Here is a 22500-nt window from a genome sequence, read left to right as displayed (position 1 = left end):
AAAGAAAAACGGAAACATAGGGTGAGACTTGAAACTTATGGGAACCTTACAGCCTAATCAGTTAGCATTATAACAGGGCATTTAAAAAATAATTGTCAATTTGTCTATGTTTGTGAGTGTAGAAAGAGAAGAGAGACAATCCCAACCGGGGCAACCTGAACCCTCGCAAGATCAAAACGCGTAAAGAGGAATGGGAACGTCGAAAGATGGGAGAGGAGTTTGTTGTCCCTAAATCTGACCTTGGGTAAGTGAAAGTACAGGACCTGATTGGCTGCATTTTTGTCTGAGACTTCATATAATCTCATGATTGTGTCTGTTCTTTTTTTTAGTAATTCTTTGGATGTGGTCAATGGCAGCATTGGGTCAGGTGATGACATGGGTACGATAGACTCTGAGGGATTTGACCAAAGCACTGCCTCCTACAGTTATGATCCTGGCTCTCCTCTCCCACCTCCAGTGTTGGATGATGATGGTTTCTTGCCACCTCCTCCCCCAGATATGACGTAAGATTTGTGTCTATAATTGCTATCAGTGATTACAGTTAACGGTTACAGTCCATGTTGTGCGGTGATCTAATGCCTGTTTTCTTGCAGGTATAATGATGTGCCATGTGCAACCTCACCCCAGAGACCAGCTAGCATTTTAAGCCCTGCACATCCTCCTCCAGCTCCTCCAACAATGTCAACCTCTCCTCCTGGCCGCCCTTCAGTGGCACCACCTGTTGCCCCACCTCCTCCCCCACCCATGGGCATGGCTCCGCCCCCACCTCCCTTAGGATTTGATGCTCCACCCTCTCCTCCTCCTCCTGCTTTTTCCTCTATTTCTCCCTCTATTCCTCCACCACCACCCATGGATCCCAGTGTCCCATCTCCACCCCCTCCTCCTGCTGGGGGTGGACCCCCACCTCCACCTCCACCCCCTCCACCTCCAGGCCCACCACCAAGCTTTGCTCCATCAGCTCCTGCCCCTCCTCCTTCAGGTGGGCCTTCATCCACTCCTGCCCCCAAGCCTCAGCCTGCCCCTGATGGCCGCAGCGATCTCTTGGCAGCTATTCGCCAAGGTATGTTGAAATTTCACCTCTGTGTACTCAGACATCCAGTCACTCTGACGTGCTCTCACATATGACAGATGAGCTGAACATGACTGTATCATATCAAAGCTGAATTCCAAGGAATTATGTTTTTCTTAAAGTTTTAAGGGATGAGGTATTCCATGATCAGGCACACATAACTACCTATTCCTACTTCTGAAAAAGTGCTCACATTTCAGAAACCGAAGTTTGATTTAAAGCAGACATATTGGAACTGTGGTCCATGTAGGAATTGCAGGTGGGGCATGGGTGAGATGGAAATACCAAAAAAATATTTAAATGACAATTTCAGCATTTTTGCATAGCATGCTGCATTTTAAAAAGAGCAGTTGTCTTTCTTCCCCACTTGTAAGAATGTCAGATAAGCCTATCAATCTGGAATAACTGACCGCTACACAGGTGTCTTGAGCACTCTGCTTGAAAGATGTGTTGATGCCACTCCCTCTCTTTCTGGCACGGTAAATGGTTCATTACCGCAAGCTATGAGTTCATTAATATTTTAATGAATTTGAATTATTTAAATGGTTTGAATTGTTCATACCCAGTTATTTGTTTTCTGATTTAGTTTAAGAAGTGATTTTTATATAATACTATTTTTATTTTATTTAGTACATTCAAACAGTTATTGTTTTTCAGCAATTCAGGAAATATTAACGCTTTCATGAGATCTTTTTTTCCCCCCTTTTATTTCTTGAATGCATTATAAAATGTATATAAAAATAACAGAAAAAGATTTATTTGCAGAGCAAAGATAGAAAATAAAATAAAAAAAAAAACATTATCACTAAAATATGTACTTTGTAACCTAGGTGTTAAATGTCAATATTACTAGGATGCATGATGTCCAGTTTAGTGGACACGTGGTAAATTGTAGTTAGCTGCTTACTTAAAAACAGGATTTGAAAAACATGCCAATTATGATTCCTTAGATTTTTTTTTGGGGGGGGGGGGGGGGGTCATATTTTATTTACTTTCAAGGAAGGGTCTTTCCTGAAGAAGGATGGAATAGAAATTCCTGGAGTAATTGGTGATTCTGAATTAGTCTGCCATCTTTGTTCAAGATGTCTTTTGTTGCATTACAATGACTTGCCAGTAGGTGGCCATCTATCGTGTTTTTGAGTAACATCCACTAAAGTGGATTATTAAAACCCATGCCTATACAAAGTAATAATATTTAAATAGCTGTCCACTGTATTGACCGCCATGCATGAAAGGATTGAGTGTTATTTCTCAGAGGTATTCATTTGTTTCTCCATGAGGGTAGTTCACTCATCTTCACAAATCCATGACATTAACTTTACTACTTTTGAAACTTCTTGTTCCAACAAAAAAAATTGCCCCAGAATTTCCTGTGAGCCATTTCACCTAGTGCGTCATTTTTAAGAATCATTTTCAGTTTCTGTGCAGGAGAACAGAGCTGCTGCTTTTTCTGTCACATAGTCCACATGGCAACTGGGTTACACAGTATCTCACTCCCCAGTACTCCAGTACTATTTTTATCATGTGTGCTTTTTATTAACATCAAAGCTAGTGTATGCACAAGGTGAGGGATATGGGGAGTAAAAACAACAGTCAGACTGACCGTAATCATATGTAGCCTATGTCTGCTGTAAGGGCTGAATTTATGTCTGAAACGTTGCATTCTGAATGAGTCTCTCACATTAAAGTTTCAACACTTGTGTGCGCTTTATTTACAAAATATTGTTGCCAATCTCTGAAAAAATAGATGCATCGTTATGAAAACGTACAACAAATGTGAACGGGACAGCTATTCTCAGTTTGTCTGTTGCAGTTTTTCTTATAGCTACAGTATTATAGCTCAGGATGTAATTTCTCTGAATATACTGTGTCTATATATAACATTTTTAACATGGTCAATGATTCATTCATTCGTGCAACCAGCAGAGAAATCAATGCATCAAATAAAATGTATGAATTGGTACAGCTCTATTACAATGACCTTTCACTAAAGAAATCCTGAAAACGCTCTTAAAACGTGTTGTGTACAAATGTTTATCGTCTGCCCCAATGTCTCATGGTTGTTCTAACTAGAGGGTAGATTGAGTATTTCTGCAAATTGTGAACTAGGAGAAACCACAGTTTGGTTTGATTCAGACAAGGACCATGGACACCTTCCTCATAACACCTGCCTTTAGAGAATAGAAACCACATTTCTTGTGCTACCTCTCCAGTGACTTTAGTGTTACCGTGATTAGAAGACCTCTGGAGGAAATATTTATATGTGGCTTAGTTAAGACTTCCTGTTTTTCTGAATTTTTAATAACTGTGCTGTCTAATGATAAAAAAATCAAGTTACTTAATGTGTGTGTGTGTGTGTGTGTGTGTGTAGGTTTTAACCTGCGCAAGGTGGAGGAGCAGAGAGAGCAGGAGAAAAGAGACTTCGTGGGCAATGATGTGGCAGCTATCTTGTCTCGGCGTATCGCTGTGGAGTGCAGTGATTCTGAGGATGATTCCTCAGAGTTTGATGATGAAGAGTGGTCTGAATAAGACTATAATACATATCATGAGAAAAATCATTCCTGTTAGACCAAAACTATTTGTTTCCCTTTAATGAGGCCAGCTACAGTATATGCGAAATTGTGTGTGCGCGCGCGTATGTGCGCGTGTGTGTGGTCTCTTCTGACTCGGAGTGAATTATTTAGATGATCAGCCTGCTCCTATTTCAGAGTGCCCATTCCACTGTAATGTAGCTATGAATGAGTAAATTGAGCTAGATGGAGTTTTTCTTTTTTGCATCTCTGTATCATATCTGTAAAAGATCATTATTAATCTCTTAAAGCTTAGCTTTGTTCATACACCAAAGCCAAGTATGATGCACAATATGAGACTGTAAATTAGATAACTACTGTTATCTTTTATATTCTGTTCTTATGGCTACATTTTCTCCGGCGTTTGCTTTTATTTAGAACTCTTTCTTCCCCAGAGTGAAAAACACAAAGAGCCTGTAAGACTAAATTTCTAAAGCTAAAATTATTTTTAAAAATATATATATATAATTTTGTTTCTCTACCATCCTGTTGCCTTGGTAACTGATTTTTGTCTATTTAAGTGCTTTCATTGCATCTGTCCTCTGACCTTGGTGCCAGTTGTGGCATTAGGCATTCTGTGTCGAGTTCTTTATGTCCTCTTGCTTCATGTCTTTGTCCTAGCCTTGGGCTCTTAACTCTATATGTAGTGTTATGATCTTTTTGTATCTATGTATGCCAAAGTCACTTAAGCCAAGAGGCTGGAAATGAGTGTTTCAGTTCACGTACAGTGGAAATTAATTAGTTCAAAGTGCCTGCTTTATGTAAGATTAACGCCCGATGAAGCGTCTCAATATCAAAAAATAATGGACAAGGCAGAGACTGTGGTGTTTTATATTTAGATGCTTTTGCAGGCGTTCTGTTATACCATGGCCACCCTACCTGCCTTTAAACAATGCTGGTTTAAGCTTAAACATTTTGCTTACTTATAACTCACTGAAAAGCCAACATTCCATTCCTACCCATAGGTTACCAGTGTAATTTGTTATGGTTACAACTTCGAGGGCATTATGTTTTTCTGTTCATCACTTTTAATTCAATCCTTTGCCTGCACTGTAGCCTATAAATAATTACTCAACATGCAAATCAGTGTTTTTTTTTTTTTTTTTTTGGTTTTTTTTTTTCTATGCTGAAAGTGTTGCATTCCAAAATGTCCTCATGATGATGAAGATCGGAGCATTGATGTAGAACTGTCGGTAAATGTGTGACTGGCCCATCATTTTAGAGGTGTCCTAATATTACAGGTAAATTAACTGATGGCTGTCAGCCAATCAAAGACTAGTATTTTGGCCATGGTATGATTTTAGTTTAAGTGCTTATTCCCCCCCAACTGCCCCAAGAAATTATGCAATATTTTGAAATCAATTTTTTTTATTGCATATGGTTTATAATTGTAAAGCTTTTCTATTGGTGGTTTAATTAAATAAAGATCTCAAGTTATAAAATGATTTTTTGTAGCCATTTTACATGTGAGCTGCCTGCTAGCAACACTTGGTTCATCAGGTGCACACAACTCACTGGCCACTTTATTCGAAACAGCTAAACACATGCTTATTCCTTCAACAGTGTTCGAGTCCTAGCCTGTATGATATTCTTAAGAAAGTTGCAGTGAGTGTATATGTAGTTTAAATAACAAATGTAGATAAGCAAAAAAAATAATAAAAATGTTAACTGTAACTTACCCATTGCTGTGTACAATTTGTAGCATGTTGTTTTGCCTGATACACTCATACCAGTGACACGTGCTACCATGTCTGAGTGTGCTCCATCGCCCATACGATATCTGGTCAGCTCTGGTTCTGTAGCGGTCCCTTTCCATTGATGGATGTGGGAGTAAGGTAAGAAATCTTATTGTAATGTCATAGATATTCTGTGAAGAAGTACTTCTTTTCTTTTCTTTTTCTTTCCTAAGCACACTGAGTTTAAGCTTAAAAAATACTCTATGGCCAATGTTTGTATACCATATTGTACCTTATATACTACCAAATGTGTACCTTTTTATATTAAAATGTTCAGAGACTGTATGTTCTAAAATTATTCCTACAGATTAATAAATATTGTAGATTGCATAATTTTTGAGTTCCCTGGTCTTACACACTGATTAATCTCAAATTTGCTTTGCTAATGAACTGTTGAGTGTTACCATAAAATATTAAACCACGTATTTCAGGGTCAGTGGACTGGCCCTGAATGCAACTAATCTAGCTGGGGGTCAAAGACCTAACACTAGCTTTCTGGCAGCCCTGGGTTTTGCATTCACAACCTTTCAGTTGCTATCAGTGAACCTTAACTGTAGAGCTAGCACTAAGTTGTCAATCACCTGTAGCTGATACATTTTAAATTGAGATTTTCCCTGTTCATTAAATCATATTTACTATGGCTATGGAGCTATTTGGAATAATCCACTTTTATATTAGTATTGATACATGTGTTGAAAGACACACACTGATCAGCCATAACATTAAAACCATATGCTTAATATTGTGTAGGTCCCCTTTGTGCCACTAAAACAGCTCTGACCTGTCGAGGCATGGACTCCACAAGACCTATGAAGGTGTGCTGTGGTATCTGGTACCAAGACGTTAGCAGCAGAACCTTTTCCCATGAACTCTTTGTCAGGTTCCTCAGACCGTTCCTGAATCACTTTTGCAGTGTAGCAGGGCTCATTATCCTGGTGAAAGAGGCCACTACCATTACAGACTACTGTTAACAGGAAGGGGTGTACCTGGTCTGCAACAGTGTTTAGGTAGATGGTACGTGTCAAAGTAGCATCCACATGTATGCCAGGACCCAAGGTTTCCCAGCAGAACATTTGCCCAGAACATCACACTTTCTCCACCAGGTTGCCTTCTTCCCACAGTACATTCTGATGCCATCTCTTCCCCAGATAAGCGACACACACACACGATCATCAACATGATGTAAAAGAAAACATGATTCATCAGACCAGGCCACCTTCTTTCATTGCTAGCCTTCACTCCTCACACGCATCACTGAGCCTTGGGTGCCCATGACCCTGTCACCAGTTGTACTTCCTTGGACCACTTTTGGTAGGTACTATCCACTGCATACCGGGAACACCCCGACGTGACCTGCCGTTCTGTAGATGCTCTAGATCCAGTTGTCTAGCCATCACAGTTTGACCATTGTCAAAGTCACTCAGATCCTTATGCTTGCTCATTTTTCCTGCTTCCAAGATGTCAGCTTCAAGAATTGAGTGTTCATGTGTTACCTAATATATCCCACCCCTTGACAGGTGTCAATGTACCAAGATAATCAATGTTATTCACTTCACCGGTCAGTGGTTTTAATGTTATGGCTAATTATGTTGATTATTTCATTAATCTCTATAAATTTGGATCTGGCCAATAAAGAGCTCAATTATCTTTGAGCGTTATATGTATTTTTTCCCCTCAAATATGACCTGTAAAATAGCACAACCATTTTCCTAGCAAATTGTGACATTTCTATGCATGATTTAAAATGAAGTCAAATAACAATCATTTTACTCAAAATCATTATTTATTTCCTTATACAAACGACACATAGATCATTTCAAAACATTTCATTTAAAAAAAAGAACACATTCATTCTTCAACATAGACATTTGTGCACCCTGTGCAAACAGCGCATACTTGAAGTATAAAAGCATTCATCCATAATTTTAACAAATGTCAAGTACTTCAGTCAATAAATACATAAATACATGAATAACGAAAGAATTGGAACAATAACATTCAAACAAAAATTGTACAAATTGTCAAGTCATAGTAAAGTGCTAATATTTTTCAATTTCAGTAGTATCTCTGAATGTCAGAGTCTGTGAACATATCAGGCACAACTTGAAGACAATTGATGCAATACAACTCTCAATTTTTCAGCAGAAACTGCTGTGTTGGTCATTTTTGTACCTGATGTATAGAAAATGAAAGATTAACACGTTTTTATCTGGTGTTTTTGTAATAGAAACAAAAATATGGAAGAAGACTACAAGACAATACATTATGTTGTAGGAGAGTCTATAAGTGAGACATCAGATTGATGTGACTCATTTATCACAAGTCAGGCGGAGGTCTTGGCTACTTGCACAGTTTTCTAAGGAGGCAATGGTGAGGACGCTACCAGTCAAATGTTTGGACACACCTGTTCATAGAAGGGTTTGTTTTGTTTTTTTCCTTTTAATGATCTTAGAATAATAATGAATACATTCTCATTATAAAATAGCACATTATTTTATACAACAAGCCAGAAATGTGCTATATAAATCAAAATGATTATATGTATATTTTGACAGTGTTTCTGATAAAGCTTTGCACATTCTTGGCATCATCTAAACCAACTTTATAAGGGACCATAACCCAGGAGGAGAAATTACTTTGAGGAAAAAAATTCAGAAATAAATGAATATGTGGACATTAACCTCAATATTTGTATTAGACATAAATTTTCCTATTTTATAAAAATATCTTTGACAATGAAAAACGTACAGTATTTTCAGTCGTGTGTCCAAACTTTTGCCTGGCCGTGCATGTGCATATGTGTTTAGAGTCTGGTAAATTAATTAAAGCATGATCTGTCATGGTGCCAATTATCATATTTCAGATAAGCTGTCTGTTACACATCACTTGGTGTGTGCGTGTTTTTGGTAAATGTGTTCGGTAGGCAGCAGCAGCAAGCCTGCCTCAGTGCACGCTGTATGTGGGTGTTTCTGTAGGCATAAATCAAAGGGTTGAGCAGAGAGTTTCCTGTGACTGGCACCAGAGTGGCATATGTGTATAGACCAGGTGATGATCCATCTCCGAGGAGCCCATACACGGCAAAGGGAATCCAACAGCTGGCGAAGATGGCAAGGATGAGGGCGAGAGTGTGCACACGTCGGCGTGTGTGTGTGCGTGCAGAGGGCAGTGTGTGTCTCTGTAGGGCAATCTGATGTGAGTGGCGCAGGACAACTTGGCAGATCCAGGCATTGAGCTGCAGCATCAGAGCCAGGGCCAGCAGAAAGCCTCCACACAGTGTAGCCAAATGCACTCGAGTCAGCGGCCACACTACGCTGCATGACTGTCTATCGTCCAGACAGTTCCAGCCTAAAGCAGGAAGAACCCCCTGCAGCCCCGCCAGAGTCCACCCCATAGCCAGAGCACAGCAAGTGTGTGTGTGCGCGCGGCGTGAGCCGTACGTCAGGGCTCGGTGGAGAGACAGGAATCTGTCTAGTGTAATGCCCAGCAAGGAGAAAACAGACGCACTGAATGCGCTTACCAGCAGGCCCACACTAGCCAGCTCCAGTCCCCTCGAGGACACACACCAGTGAGACATAAAGTACAGCAGCAGTCCAACTCCTGCCAGGAAGTCTGCCCAAGCTAAGCTACCGATGAGCAGGAACATAGGCGCCCGCAAAGATGCTGAAGAGAGGATGGTCACTATGATGATTGCATTCTCGCCACAAATCAGGGCACCTGACACACACAGGGCCACATCCCATGGACTCAACACCGCTGATACCATGGGGTCAGGTGTAAGGCGGACATCGGAGAGCTGCAGGAGGGGGTCGATCTCAAAGACAACCTCCAAGCCCACGTCAGAGTCATTAAGGGCCATGTCTGTAGGAGAGGAGAGAAATGATGCTTCAGTGTATCATCAAGACAGCAAGGCTCAACATATGATATGACCTGTATATAGGAGATTATTTTGGGATCCAATTTGTGGTCAGAAAGTATCCAGTGTGCTCTTGAAATATCACAAGGCACTGCAGTAGGTTAGTATACAAATACTAATTACCTGAAGTTCTCAAAATGTTGCAGCTATAAAAAAAAAAAAAAAAAGAAAAAAAAAGAAGAAAAGAAACAAAATAAAAGCACCCCCCTGTATAGAATATTTTATGAATAAAACAGTGTTGTGTTTATTATTGAAATATAAGCCAGATAGCTTTATATTTCATAACTTTCCATTCACATATCACATTTTATTAAACTGACATTAACCCTTTCCTGCATAGTGGTCACTACAGTGGACAGCTATACAAAAGCCATTTTCTGGCTATCGCAAGGATTTCAATAGAATAACTGCATAAACAGTTGTCCACTGGAGTGGACACTTCAATAGAAAAAATTATATAAAATGAAGGTAAAAAAAAAAAGCCTCAAGAAGAGTAAAAACACAGAGAAAATTGTCATAATTCATGCATGAAAGGATTAAATTCCAGTACACATTACTTACAGGCCTAGTTGTTTTTTTGTTTTGATTTGCCCATTCAATTCAAGTAGTCAAAAAATCTAAAAACTATATCAACACAATATTAAATATAATAACTTTGATAATAGTGGATTATGATTTCCACCATTGTGACAAAATGTAAAACAAAACAAAACAAAAAAACCGTTAACTTCAGAAGGACCTAAATTAGATTTGTGAGAGGAGGTAAAATTAATAATAATGTAAGTATGTAGGCTAAGTCAGGGATACTCCAGAGCCTGTTTTGGGCTACTATATATCTATGTTCAACAACAAAGACGAGTGACTAACTTTTACACCTGAAAATAGTTTCATTTCATGTTGAAAAAAATCCCCTATGTATAGTCTTCATCTTCTAGCTACCCGTGTTTAGGTTCCTGATATAAAACTTAGGTGATATCTAAACATGTTTATTGAGATGTTATTGGATAGATGACTCTAACTCTAACTCGCACAGTGGAGGCTGAACGATGAATCACGATCTGAGCCGAAGCCGAGCGAAGAGTCACGAAGTGCTGAGATTGCTCAAGCACTGCTATAACAGTCATGATGATGAGAGAGCTTTAACCAAGAAGAGATGTAATGGTTTACAATAATTACACTGGATGACAATTGAATTATATGGTGTTAAATCAGCTTACTTTGGTGGTCGAGTTTGCTCGTTTGACAGTTTCTCCCTTCAGTAGTCTACCATCCAAGCAAAGTGTGAGCTGAAATCCAATCTCGACCTAAATCACGGTGTGAAAGTCAGAGTCTCTCAGCGCTGCGTGTAAACCCAGTGTCTCCTAGTGTGCGGGTCTTTCCAGTGCAGTTCTTTTTGTCCTGTTGTCTTCTCTTGTCCGTAGTCTTCGTGATCTCTTCTGTATAACACCCGAGTCTGACGGCTGTTCTACCTTCATTGATTCCCGTCTGACGTCAGTTACGACGAAGGGGGCCGAGTTCCCCTGCACAGCCAATCACGAAGCTCCTCGAGACAAATTCAGCTGGCGTAATTTCATTCACAAAAATACCGCATTCTTTTACCCCGCCCACTGCGACGGCGAGAGAGGAGAGGCTGTGGATCATTGTGGTGACTGGCAATCAGTCATGGTGCTTATGGGTAGTCACGGATAATTGATGTGATGACATGTGATGGGGGTGTGTTGCACATCCATGTTGAAACATTTAGAAGACTTTATTATATTACTTTATTTTGTGTTTTATGATATTAATTTATTGTGTGTGTGTGTGTGTGTGTGAGTGAGAGAGAGAGAGAGAGAGAGAGGGAGAGGGAGAGGGAGAATGGGAGTGAGTCACCGCTGTCCGTGGTGCTGAAAGACCCTAAGAGCGCAGAGCTGATATGTAGTGACGTCAGTAATGGTGCACATTTTGGGTACGTGTTGTAGCTATAAGATGACATTTACTTGAATTTGTCACGATGTACTGGGGGTTATTTATGCGCCACGTGATGCAGCCATGCGGCATTATACGTGAACCCAGATTTGCCTGTCTGCAATAACGAGCGTGCATTAAAACGGTGACGCTATTTCCTGGCAGATGAGTCGGGGATTCTCGCGCTCTTTGGAGTGATAGAAAGAGTGGGGGCGTCGCAGTGATAGCGTGCCTGTGCATTTCAATGAAGCAAGTGGGCGAGGAGCTAAGCGTCGGGGAAATCTCCTCTTCTCATCCTGGCCTATATAAGGATGTGCTTCCGGTGTTCTCTAGCTGGAGACAGAGAACAACCTATAATAAAGGACAAAGCCAAGGATACTGTAAAAAGGGCAAATTTCAAGGGCATTAATTAGACAGGGGATCCTAGAAACTAGGATGTAGAGGAAAAAAAACATGCATGATTTCACTATAATACAGCATTCTGCACCTCAAACAAAGAAATCCAAATTAGGATACAAAATATGAGCATACCAATTTCTCTTGTACACCTGTTGCTTAATCCAACAATTCTGTGTACATCACAGTCATCTGATGATAATACTGTTTTTGCATGATTCGGATGAAACAGCAGTACTACATGAGATTTGATAAAACATTACATGCCCTGTTCTGCCTTTTCCATGGTGATGGAAGCTGGGGAGAACGGACTGTGTGGGTGAGTGTGTGAGTGTGAGGAGACTGCGGATTTCCTCCCAGTTACCTAATATCGAGAAAGAGAGTGTCTGCATCCTCAGCTTCATCATATCGCTCCAGCCAGAAGACATCCACTGTGTATGTATGTGTGTATGCAGCGTTTATAAAACACAGTAAGGTCGAAGTGTAGTGTACACTAACCAAAAAGTGGCAAAGACTGCAGAGACGTGAAGGGCTGGACATCATGTTATGTAACTGTGCCATACTGTTCATAGCTCTAACACACACACACTCAGAGAGAGAGACAGACAGTGAGAGAGTAAGGGAGTGAGAGAGAGAAGGGGGAGGAGAAGGAGAGAAAATGAAAGATGCATGATAAGAAAAAGGGAGGACTGAAATGAAGAGCTTTAATTTAAAACATTAAAAAGGAGAAAACCTGAGAAGAAAACATCATAACTGCATAAGCATACCCAAAATAATAGGAGCAAACATGGACAGTGTTTAGTTCTAGACTGTTGCCAGAATTGTCCACTTTAGGCCGGTTTCTGCAGGTTGTGTTTAGATAAACTTATGAAACTCCTGAAGAGTGAGGATGTAAGAAGAATAATGACTACAGTGTGGCCAGACATGCACTGGTTATCTTGATCAGGCCAGTATTACCACAGATCTGTTTAATTTCCCTTTTGTTTGTATTGCGCTTTCACCTATAGACATTTTCACAAAGCAGCTTTATGGAAATCTAGATGAAGAAAACCAGATGTGACAATGCAAGGAAAAACTCTCTGAGACGACATGAGAAGAAATCTTGAAAGGAAACCCATCCTCTTCTGAATGATTCAGGAGAGTGGGAATATAAATTATTACAGTAGTCTTATAGAGAAAAGGTAAAGAATACTAAATGTGTTGATAGATTATGGGATGTTTGTTATGATCGTATAGTGACTTGTAGTCCTGGCATGAATAGAATATGTTTATTGTCATCATATGAGTACAACAAATTTAGGCTTGCATTTGTATTTAATAAAAATAATAGAATGTTACATAATAGGAAAAATGTGCAATATATAATTCTGGTTCTAGTAATAGCTCTGGCTGTTGTATTCTGGACTAATTGGAGCTGGTTTTTTGCCTACTGGAACATCCAGACAGCAAAGCATTATAATAGTCCAACCTAGAGATATCAAAAGCATTACATATTTTTCTGCTTTATGTAACAGAATCATATTTCATAGCTTGGCAATCTTTCTGAGATTAAAAAAACCACCCTATTTTTATCTATTAACATTATAAACTTCAAATGAGAGACTGGAGTCAACAATCACAGCAAGGTCTTTCACTGCTGCACATGATGTTACTGAAAGGCCATACAGAGTCACTATATAATCAGACATTTGAATTACAGTATAGCTGCCTTTTGCAAAATTAAATAGGCATCCAGTGCCTATTGTCCATTGAATGTTCTTACTTTATTAAGTATCTGGTATCTGTCATCTGGTCGGGATGAAACATACAACTGGGTGTCATCAGCATAACACTGGTACATGTGCCTGCATGCATGTGTCTTCATAAGCGCTGGCTGGTTATATTGACAATGAACAGACATTGTGGTTGGGATATGGATACAGCGTGACCGGCTGTCCGGTTGTCAAGTAACTGGTCTCACGTTACACACCTTCCAGTCTCTCTGATTTAGGATGCATGATGTCACATACACTGTCGTTCACACACACACTCTTGCTCACTCTCCTCTCTGCATCACAGCTCGCCAGACTGTTCTGTTCCTCAAGGACACAGCTTGGAGGCTGCTTTAACTGGTATTTTGATGTGTCATTTGCCAGCTTGTACGTCTTAGATGCCTTGAGTTTGTGCTGTATTGCTTTAGTCAGACCGCTTAAGGACTCCAGGGTAGTCTAGTTAATACAGACAGCAGTGTTGAAAGTTTTCATGTTATAGAAAGGTTCAATATTTGTCAGATTTCACATTTCTCTAGATTGTGAGTACAGAGTGGTTATAAGGATGAGGTGCGTCACAGTTGTGCTGTGTTGCACTGTTCTGCTAATGCAGCTGATTATGACCAGCTCACAAACTGCAGGTAAGAGTCAACACATTCAAACCTCATAAGTGTATATCGCTTATGTCTGCTCATTATCGTCACGTAAAAACAGATTATATGTTCTTTTTGGCATATAATCCACCGCAGTACTGACCCACTGGCTATATCCTTTTACTATCATTATTCCCTTAGTCTTAGTGTCAGTGTCTCTTAGGTTTCGTCAGGTCACCCTCCTTAATGAACTTTAAAGAAAGACACTTGTATATGTTATATATGTTAAAGTATGTATATATGTGTATATGAGGATGTTAACTGCCTTAAATAGTAACAATTTCCGATAGATAATGCAAGTAAATGGTTTTAAATACTTTGTGAATATTGTGAAGTAAGAGATCTTAGGTACACACAAACAAGAAGCACAACTTCTACATATCCTTGTATCTTGAACTTTTATCTGAGTGTCTCAAATGGTTGGACTTGGAGTTGTATGACTTTACATGTATGACTGTAAATTTGATGAAGAAATATTTATCCGTGTCTATAAGTGGAGGCCTGCTGGGATCTGAGCCAACCAGTTTAATGGAAATTTGTAACTGAAGACTGAAACTAGTGGTTATGTCACAAGGTAAGGTTAAAGGCCTAGATTCTTATCTGTTCCTTTACTTGACAGAGGATTCAGCCATTAGTGACTGTTCTCAGCTTGATTCATGTGATCGATGCACAAGTGGAGACCCTGCCCTCAATCTGACACGCTGTATTTGGAGAAGCTGTGACAATGGTGAGTGAATATATAAACGCGGTAAACAAACATAGAAATGGTATTATATTATTGCAGCTCTGTCTTCTTCTCTGTGCTGCTCAAAGAGTCCCACGGTGACATGTGATTCCTTGGGGAGTGCACTTGGGAACAGCACAGTGAATAATTTAAGTGCGCACACACAGTGTCATGGCAGCCGTCACACGTAGACATCATCCCCAGTAAATAATTCAGCTCTATTATCTGTTCTAAGGAAAATGGACTGTGAGGAAAATGCTTTGTAAAACTGACAAAAGCACTCACAACAGATAAATTTGACCTGCTATTAAAGGTGGAGTCAGCAATTTTGGAACACGTTTTGAATAAAATATCTGCGCTGAGACAAAACTCTAGTCTTTGTATATAATGAATGTACATCATAAATATATTTATACAGTGGGCACACAAGGTGGAATGTATTATTTTACTCACTCTCATACGTACAGTAGCCTGCTACATTTTAGGATTATGTAGGAATTATTTAGCAAACTGCATGTTTTTAATACTGCTGTGTTGTATTGTTTTGCACTTTTTAAATATTACAATACATTTTGGTTATGATGTTAAAATTTAAAAACAGTGTAGCGAGGACTTCTGTAGTTGGCTGGTTTTGAATTGTCACTGGGCAGACTTTTGTCAAGGAGACTCGCCTATATTTGCTTTTATTTAGAGTTTTATCTAACCAAAGTTGAAGACTATACCTTTAACCTTTGAACTCCATGACTTCATGGGATATACAGACCTTCCTAACTTTTGTAACTACATATCTTTCCTATTAGTTTCACGGTAGTTATTAAATAATTCAGAGTAGTGAAGAATATGCTTAAGATAAATGATTGAATAATATGCTATGACTTTAAGGGGTTTAAAGCTGAAGTTGTTTCTCTGTTCTTGTTTAGATAATAACACAAGATGCATATCCGACACAGAAGACTCTGGAGACTGCGCCGTGTACAATGACACAAACTCCTGCCCATGTGAGTATCATACTAATACAGATTCCTACACTCATGTCACACATTGCATACACATATGCACACTCAACTTTGTGTGTGTGTGTGTGTGTGTGTGTGTGTGTGTGTGTGTGTGTGTGTGTGTGTGTGTGTGTGTGTGTGTGTGTGTGAGTGTGAGCAGTTCGTGAGAGTTTTGATGATGGTGGGCCAGGTAAGCATTTTTTATTTTCATTTATCTCTAACGGTATTCGTTGATCCTTATGAATGTAACTGTCTACAATGGTGCTTGAAAGTTTGTGAAGCCTTTAACATTTTCTATATTTCTGAATAAATATGACCCAAAACATCATCAGATTTTCACACAAGTCCTAAAAGTTGACAAACAGATCCCAATTAAACAAATGAGACAAATAATATTATACTTGGTCCTTTACTTTTTGAGAAAAATGATCCAATATTACATATGTGTGAGTGGCAAAAGTATGTGAACCTCTAGGATTAGCAGTTAATTTGAAGATGTTGAAGAGGCCAGGTGTTTTCAATTAATGGGATGATAATCAGGTGTTGGTGAGCACTGTATTTTATTTATAGAACAGGGATCTATCAGAGCCTAATCTTCACAACACATGTCTGTGGAAGTGTATCCTGGCATGAACAAAGGAGATTTCTGAGGTCTTTTCTGAAAAATAGTTGTTGATGCTCATCAGGCTGGAAAAAGTTACAAAACTATCTCTAAAGAGTTTGGACTCCACCAATTCACAGTCAGACAGATTGTGTACAAATGGAAGAAATTCAAGACCAGTGTTATCCTCCCCAGGAGTGATCGACCAACAAAGATCACTCCAAGAGCAAGACGAGTAATAGTCTGTGAGGTCATAAAGGAGCCTAGGGTAACATTTAAGCAACTAAAGGCCTCTTTCTCATTGGCTAATGTTAATGTTCATGAGACCACCATCAGGAGAACACTGAACAACAATGGTGTGCATTGCAAGGTTGCAAGGAGAAAGTCACTGCTCTCCAAAAAGAACATTGCTGCCCATCTGCAGGTTGCTAAAGATCACATGGATGAGCCAGAAGGCTACTGGAATATTATTTTGTGGATGGATGAGACCAAAATAGAATTTGTGGTTTAAATGAGAAGTGTTATGTTTGGAGAAAGGAAAACACTGCATTCCTGCATAAGAACCTTATCCCATCTGTGAAACATGGTGGTTGTAGTATCATGGTTTGGGCCTGTTTTGCTGTTTCTGTATTCAGAACAATGAATTCTGAATTATACCAGCAAATTCTACAGGAAAATCTATCAGGTCAAAATCTATCAGCAAATTCTATCAGGGAATCTGTCCATGAACTGAATCTCAAGAGAAAGTGGGTTTTGCAGCAAGACAACGACTCTAAGCACACAAGTCATTCTACCAAAGAATGGTTAAAGAAGATTAAAGTTAATGTTTTGGAATGGCCAAGTCAAAGTCCTGACCTTAATCTAATAGAAATGTTGAGGGAAGGACCTGAAGCAAGAAGTTTATGTGAGGAAACCCACCAACATCCCAGAGCTGAAGCTGTTCTGTACTGAGGAATGAGCTAAAATTCCTCCAAGTCGATGTGCAGGACTGTTCAACAGTTACCGGAAACATTTAATTGCAGTTATTGCACAACGGAGTCACACCAGATACTGAAAGCAGAGGTTCACATACTTTTGCCACTCACAGATATGTAATATTGGGACATTTTCTGTAATAAATAAATGAACAAGTATAATACTTTTGTCTTCTTTATTTAATTGGGTTCTCTTTATGTGCTTTTTATGACGTGTGAAAATCTGATGATATTTTAGGTTCTATTTATGCAGAAATATAGAAAATTCTTTCAAGCACCACTATATATGATTGCCAACATAACAACGTCTACTGTGTAAACACAAGCCACTTGTAACTGAAATATATCTCTCTTGCTCAGATGACTCTTCTTCAGGCTCGGCACCAGAGCTGTCCCAGGCATCATTTGACCTGTCCAGCTTCATAGGTGGGATCATACTTGTGTTGTCACTCCAAGCAGGGGCCTTCTTTGCTCTGCGCTTCCTCAAGACAAAAGACAGCACCTATGAGACCATGTGAGTGCCACAAATCATCTTCTTGTTCATATTTGCATTTGCATTTTTGTCATGTATATGTCTGCGATGTAATTCTCTACCTGATCTCTCATGCATATTATTAAAGCTGTTTTTATAAGCATATATATATATATACACACACACATATATATATATATATGTGTGTGTATATATATGTGTGTGTATATATATATATATATATATATATATATATATATATATATATATATATATATATACACACACATATATACACACACATATATATATATATATATATATATATATATATATATATATATATATATTACTATAAATGTATAAATACATTTTAAAATATTAACTCTTTATGAAGGTATACTCTAAAAACAGAACATGCATCTATCAAATACATAATCTAGTTTAAATTTCATTAAAAATGTAATTTAAAATGAGCATATGCACAAGTTTTTATGCATTTGTCAACATTATAGTGACCAACCCCAGTGAGGAGGACAAACAGCAAGGAAAAGAAAAAACAAATATAGAAGAATGGAACAGCAAGAAATGAGCAGAACAGATGAGGCAGCTGGGAATCTGGGGCAAAAGTTGAGAGAGCACAGTGTTGTGCTCTTTTTAAGGCCCTCACCTATTTGTTGGGGGGTGGGGGTTGTTTGTTTGTTTTGTTTTGTTTTGTTTTGTTTTTGTATTTCCATATATTGGCAGATATACTTGTTTGGAAACCCGTATTAATCAGATCACCATTTCATGTCTTCTGTCCTAGAGGGTTCTCCAGTCTGTTTGAACTGATTTGTCAAATGTTATCTTTTTTTGAGTGATTTTTTTTTCTTTCAGCTCTGTTGTTGGTTTTAAGGTCGATAATTATCAGTAAATTAAATCAGTACATCATCAATATTATATTATATATAATACATAAATTAATACATAATAAATTAAGTATAGTTGTGTTTGACATTTAATAGAAATGTGGTTTAGTTGCCTATAAAAGTATAAATCTTTCATTTACTGGTACACTCTTTATATTATTATTATTTTTTAAAGTTACTCAGAGATATTTACATTCACCCCCCATTTTCATTTATTTATCCAGCAATACATTATTGCTTAGTAAATAAATGAAGTAGTTTACCTTAGGATGCAAGTACCCAATATAACCTGTAGGGGGCAATATAGCAACACGCATGAGTCCACCATTCCTGACAGTCACTACCCGATCCGTGTCTCCTGCCCTATTGGCACGTTTTGTTATGGTTTACGAGGCCGGATCATGTGTCATTTCACGACATTTTGTGACATTTAATTATAGTAACACTATTAGGAATAGCATCAAATATTCTACATCAAATGCTCTTTCAGTAACTGTAATGTTTTATTGCTTTGAAACTCAATAAAACAAATAAAACATATATGTGGCCTTTTGCAACTGAGAAACTAAAAACAGCACTTACACCATTTTAGGAATCTGTTGTGAGTGAAAAATGAAGGAAACAAAACACAAGGGAAAACTAGGGGTACAGAGAAATATGTTTTATTAAGAATAAGTAGGACTAGTGGGCGTATAGTCTGTTGGAGAAGCATAGCAGAAAGGGGAGAAAGGCTTATAGTATGGGGTGTGCCCCGGAGAAGAAGTAGGACTCAACAGGGTATCGGAATAATCAGGACTAGCAGGAGTATAGGGCTGAGAGAAGTTGGATTCAGGATCAGAGCGAGCCATGTCATCATCGTCCTCAGGGTATTCAGAGGAATGTTCAGAGGGTACATAGGAGGGAAAATCTGTCTGAGTTGAAACATCAACGCCAATCGTAGCTGGACTGAGCCTGTATCTTAAAGGTGGTGGAAAAGTTGAGGTCTCGGCTGGGGTACGTAGAACATCGATCAAGAGATTCAAGTCTGCGAATAAGTGAGACAGCTGGTAGCGGGTGTTCAGGTCTAAACCCTCCAAGCCTTCTAAGGATGAGAGCAGAAAGCCGAATCCACTGTTACTAGCTACACATGGACAAAACATAGAGAAGATTAAAAGGGAGGGAGATGGAACTGGTTAATCATCTCAGGTCCCCCAAAAGATATGTATACACGACAAAAAATATAGACAACATATGGCAGGTGATAATTACTTGACCCAGTGTAAGGCGAGCCGCATGGGCTATATCAGTTACACACACATTGATGAGCAAAAGTCAAAAGGACAGAAAAGGTCCTAAAGCATAACCAGTGTCCAATGAGAGTAAACTAACTGATGATTGTAAAGAACTCTGAACTATAGTTTGAAGTTTGAGTTGATTAAGAACTCACCCATGGTAGGTGGATATGAGAGATATGTTGTCTAGGTCCTCTCCCAGTCAAAGTCAGGCGTGAATGATGAAGAAAAGAAGAAGTTGGTTTTTAAAAACCTAAACTGATGATAGGGCAATGCTAAGGGTACTGGGAAATGTTTAAAGGAAGAACATAATGGGCATTGGGGTATAAATATGGTCATACCTATTGGTATTAAAAATAGACATGGAGGGTGGAGGCTCATAGCAAGACACTGTATAAAAAGGGGAGCCCCACTCTTGGGTTTTCAGATCACTTTTGGGACATCTGAAATGGTGTGGATCTCGTGTGGTGGAACAATAAACTTTGACCTTTGCTTTTTCTCACTCTCTGGTTCTGTGTGGTACTTTACTCTTCAAAAAGATGACTAGTTGATGTAAGTATGTCTAATCTTCAGTAAAATTATAACTGTAACTGTGTAGTGGATGGAAAATTGATCCACATTTTGGCACCCCAGATGGGACTGGGTAGACCCAGGGGTCTGAGATCCTGCTTGTTGGACTTACTCCCCAGGGGCAGCAGATAGGCCGCCTAGGGAAAAGGGCACAGCAGGCGCCTGTTTCTTCAAAGTCCTGCATTAGTTACTCTGTTGTCTCGAGGAGAAGCCCCAGGGCAGGAAGGAAGACTAAGTTGGTCTCCAAAAGGACCCAATATTGTGATTGGAATATTGGCAATAACTTTGGAACTGAAAAGTGAGTGAGAAAAGGTGAAAGAATGGAAAAGGGGTTGTATTAGCAACAGTAAATCTTGGGGTCAAATGGATAAAAGTTAAAATTACTAAATTGTGTGCTTGTGTGAAGTGTGAGTGAAAGTACTGAGATACTGCTGAACAAGAAGATTCAGGTCTGCATAGAAGGCAGGCGGTGAGGCCTCACAAACCCCAGATACCGGCCACGCTAGGTGGCAACTGCTTGGTGGGGACCACTGATACCACTGGAGTGAGTCCAGGTCTGCTTGGAGGGGTATAAAATCCTGGGCCCAGGTCCGGGTATTGCGACTCAAGGGTAAATACCCATTAAGAGAAGCATCAACCAGTGAGTGTGGGATATTATATTTGGCTAATTTCATATGTGTAAAACAAGGGTTGTAAAAGAGTGATATTGGTGTCAGAAGCATAAATGAAAATGAATATATGTATATAATTGTATAAATCTGCACTGTGAGTTCATAGAGAAAGCCTGGGCCGGGGGAAAAGAGGAAGGGGAAACAGGAGAAATCCGCCGACGGCGGAGACCAAAATAGGACACGCCAACGAGACGGGCAGGGGACTGGAGTGAAGGTGGGGAGAGCATGTGGTTGTAATAAATGGCTGCAGAATAGAGGTCATATAGGGTGGAGATGTAAAGAAACAAAAATCGTTCGAAGAGATAAGTGGGCTGAGGGCGTGGGAAACACCTGACTACTGAAATAAACACACAGCACACAGGAGAGCCAGTAATGGAGGGTGGGACGACGGCATTAGAGATCATAGTGGGGAAACACAAGGCGGATGAAAAGGATATCAGACATTATTGTAAAAAGTGGAGTGAAAAAACCTGTGGGGTTTGGAAATGGACAGAAGGGGGGACATTTGAAGAACAATGGTGTCAAAAGATGAGGAGTAGATTGACTATTTGGGGCGGACAAAAGCAGGGTCAAAAAGCAAAGGAAAAGTTGATAAGACAAGAAAGAACAGTGGGGTGGTTTGAAGGAGAAGGGAAGGACAGAAGGGAGCGAGAGAGAGGGCTTAGAAAACAGGCGAAGGTGGCAGAAAGGGAAAAGGAGGAAAAAAGAGAGGAGGAAATGACAAAGAAAATACAAGAAACACTCCGAAGAGAAAAAGCTATGATAGAAAAAGAAAGCGAAAGTGAGGTAGAGGGGATAGCGCCACCATGTGAGAAACAAAGGGAGCTGGAGCAACTGCTGCCATACAACCCCCAGTTCCGACCACCGATAAAGCCAAGGAGGTGTGTCCCAGCGGCAGGAATATATATGATGAAGGAAATGGAAGACGAAGACGATGAAGCTTGGAAGGAGGAAATGGAAAATGGAAATCCAGGGGACGTTTAAAGGCCTCCAGAGGAAAACCCACAGGGGACAAGAGGAACAACAAGAAAAGGAGAGAGAAAGGGGGAATGCTATACACATACTGATGTTGTTTACACATGCATGGAGGATTTAATCAAGCCATCAAACTTTAATGAATTCGAGGAATAGATCAGGCAGAGTGGTTAGTACCCTCTCTGTGTCCTTCTACCTAAACTGCACTGCACAACACATTGTGTGTCAAAGGCTGTCCTCAAATGTGACTTAAATTTGCAGTTTAATGTTGAAGTTTAAATTTATTGTTGGCTCCTTCTTCATTTTA

The 22500-nt window shown here is 39.4% G+C and overlaps 4 protein-coding genes across 5 annotated transcripts in view; 2 read left to right on the top strand and 2 right to left on the bottom strand.

The window, feature by feature from the left end:
• Window positions 1-5084, top strand: part of wasf2 (WASP family member 2) — a 13648-nt gene extending 8564 nt beyond the window's left edge. The window contains exons 5-9 of the mRNA XM_017454840.2: window positions 1-21; window positions 123-244; window positions 330-503; window positions 594-1060; window positions 3441-5084. The exon at window positions 1-21 is cut by the window's left edge and continues 97 nt beyond it. Of these exons, the coding sequence (XP_017310329.1) occupies window positions 1-21; window positions 123-244; window positions 330-503; window positions 594-1060; window positions 3441-3598 (942 nt within the window). The 3' untranslated portion in view covers window positions 3599-5084. The remainder of the gene's footprint in view (window positions 22-122; window positions 245-329; window positions 504-593; window positions 1061-3440) is intronic.
• A 2087-nt stretch (window positions 5085-7171) lies between these two features.
• Window positions 7172-10785, bottom strand: gpr3 (G protein-coupled receptor 3). Its single transcript, XM_017454082.3, has 2 exons — window positions 10506-10785; window positions 7172-9233 (listed from the first exon to the last, which is right to left on the bottom strand). Exon 2 carries the CDS (start codon window positions 9229-9231, stop codon window positions 8251-8253), a length of 981 nt encoding a protein of 326 aa, XP_017309571.1. The 5' UTR covers window positions 9232-9233; window positions 10506-10785; the 3' UTR covers window positions 7172-8250.
• Window positions 10786-13673: 2888 nt separating this feature from the next.
• Window positions 13674-19231, top strand: cd164l2 (CD164 sialomucin-like 2). Of its 2 annotated transcripts, XM_047150469.2 has the most exons (6): window positions 13674-14020; window positions 14652-14759; window positions 15677-15754; window positions 15912-15941; window positions 17687-17840; window positions 18314-19231. In XM_047150469.2, the coding sequence occupies exons 1-6, from the start codon at window positions 13945-13947 to the stop codon at window positions 18327-18329; spliced, it is 462 nt and encodes a 153-aa protein (XP_047006425.1). In that variant the 5' UTR covers window positions 13674-13944; the 3' UTR covers window positions 18330-19231. The 2 variants fall into 2 exon arrangements, with proteins under 2 accessions (XP_047006425.1, XP_017309793.1); XM_017454304.3 differs by lacking the exon at window positions 15912-15941.
• Window positions 19232-19253: 22 nt separating this feature from the next.
• LOC108256972 (uncharacterized) lies at window positions 19254-20885 on the bottom strand. The gene is made up of 2 exons (XM_017454305.3): window positions 20133-20885; window positions 19254-19826 (listed from the first exon to the last, which is right to left on the bottom strand). The coding sequence occupies exons 1-2, from the start codon at window positions 20134-20136 to the stop codon at window positions 19372-19374; spliced, it is 459 nt and encodes a 152-aa protein (XP_017309794.1). The 5' UTR covers window positions 20137-20885; the 3' UTR covers window positions 19254-19371.
• Between the last annotated feature and the right edge of the window lie 1615 nt (window positions 20886-22500).

This window comes from Ictalurus punctatus, chromosome 24 (genome assembly GCF_001660625.3).
Source record: "Ictalurus punctatus breed USDA103 chromosome 24, Coco_2.0, whole genome shotgun sequence".
Classification (NCBI taxonomy): Eukaryota; Metazoa; Chordata; class Actinopteri; order Siluriformes; family Ictaluridae; genus Ictalurus; species Ictalurus punctatus.
Note: the sequence above shows the minus strand (reverse complement) of the source record. Positions and strands in the feature narration are given on the sequence as shown.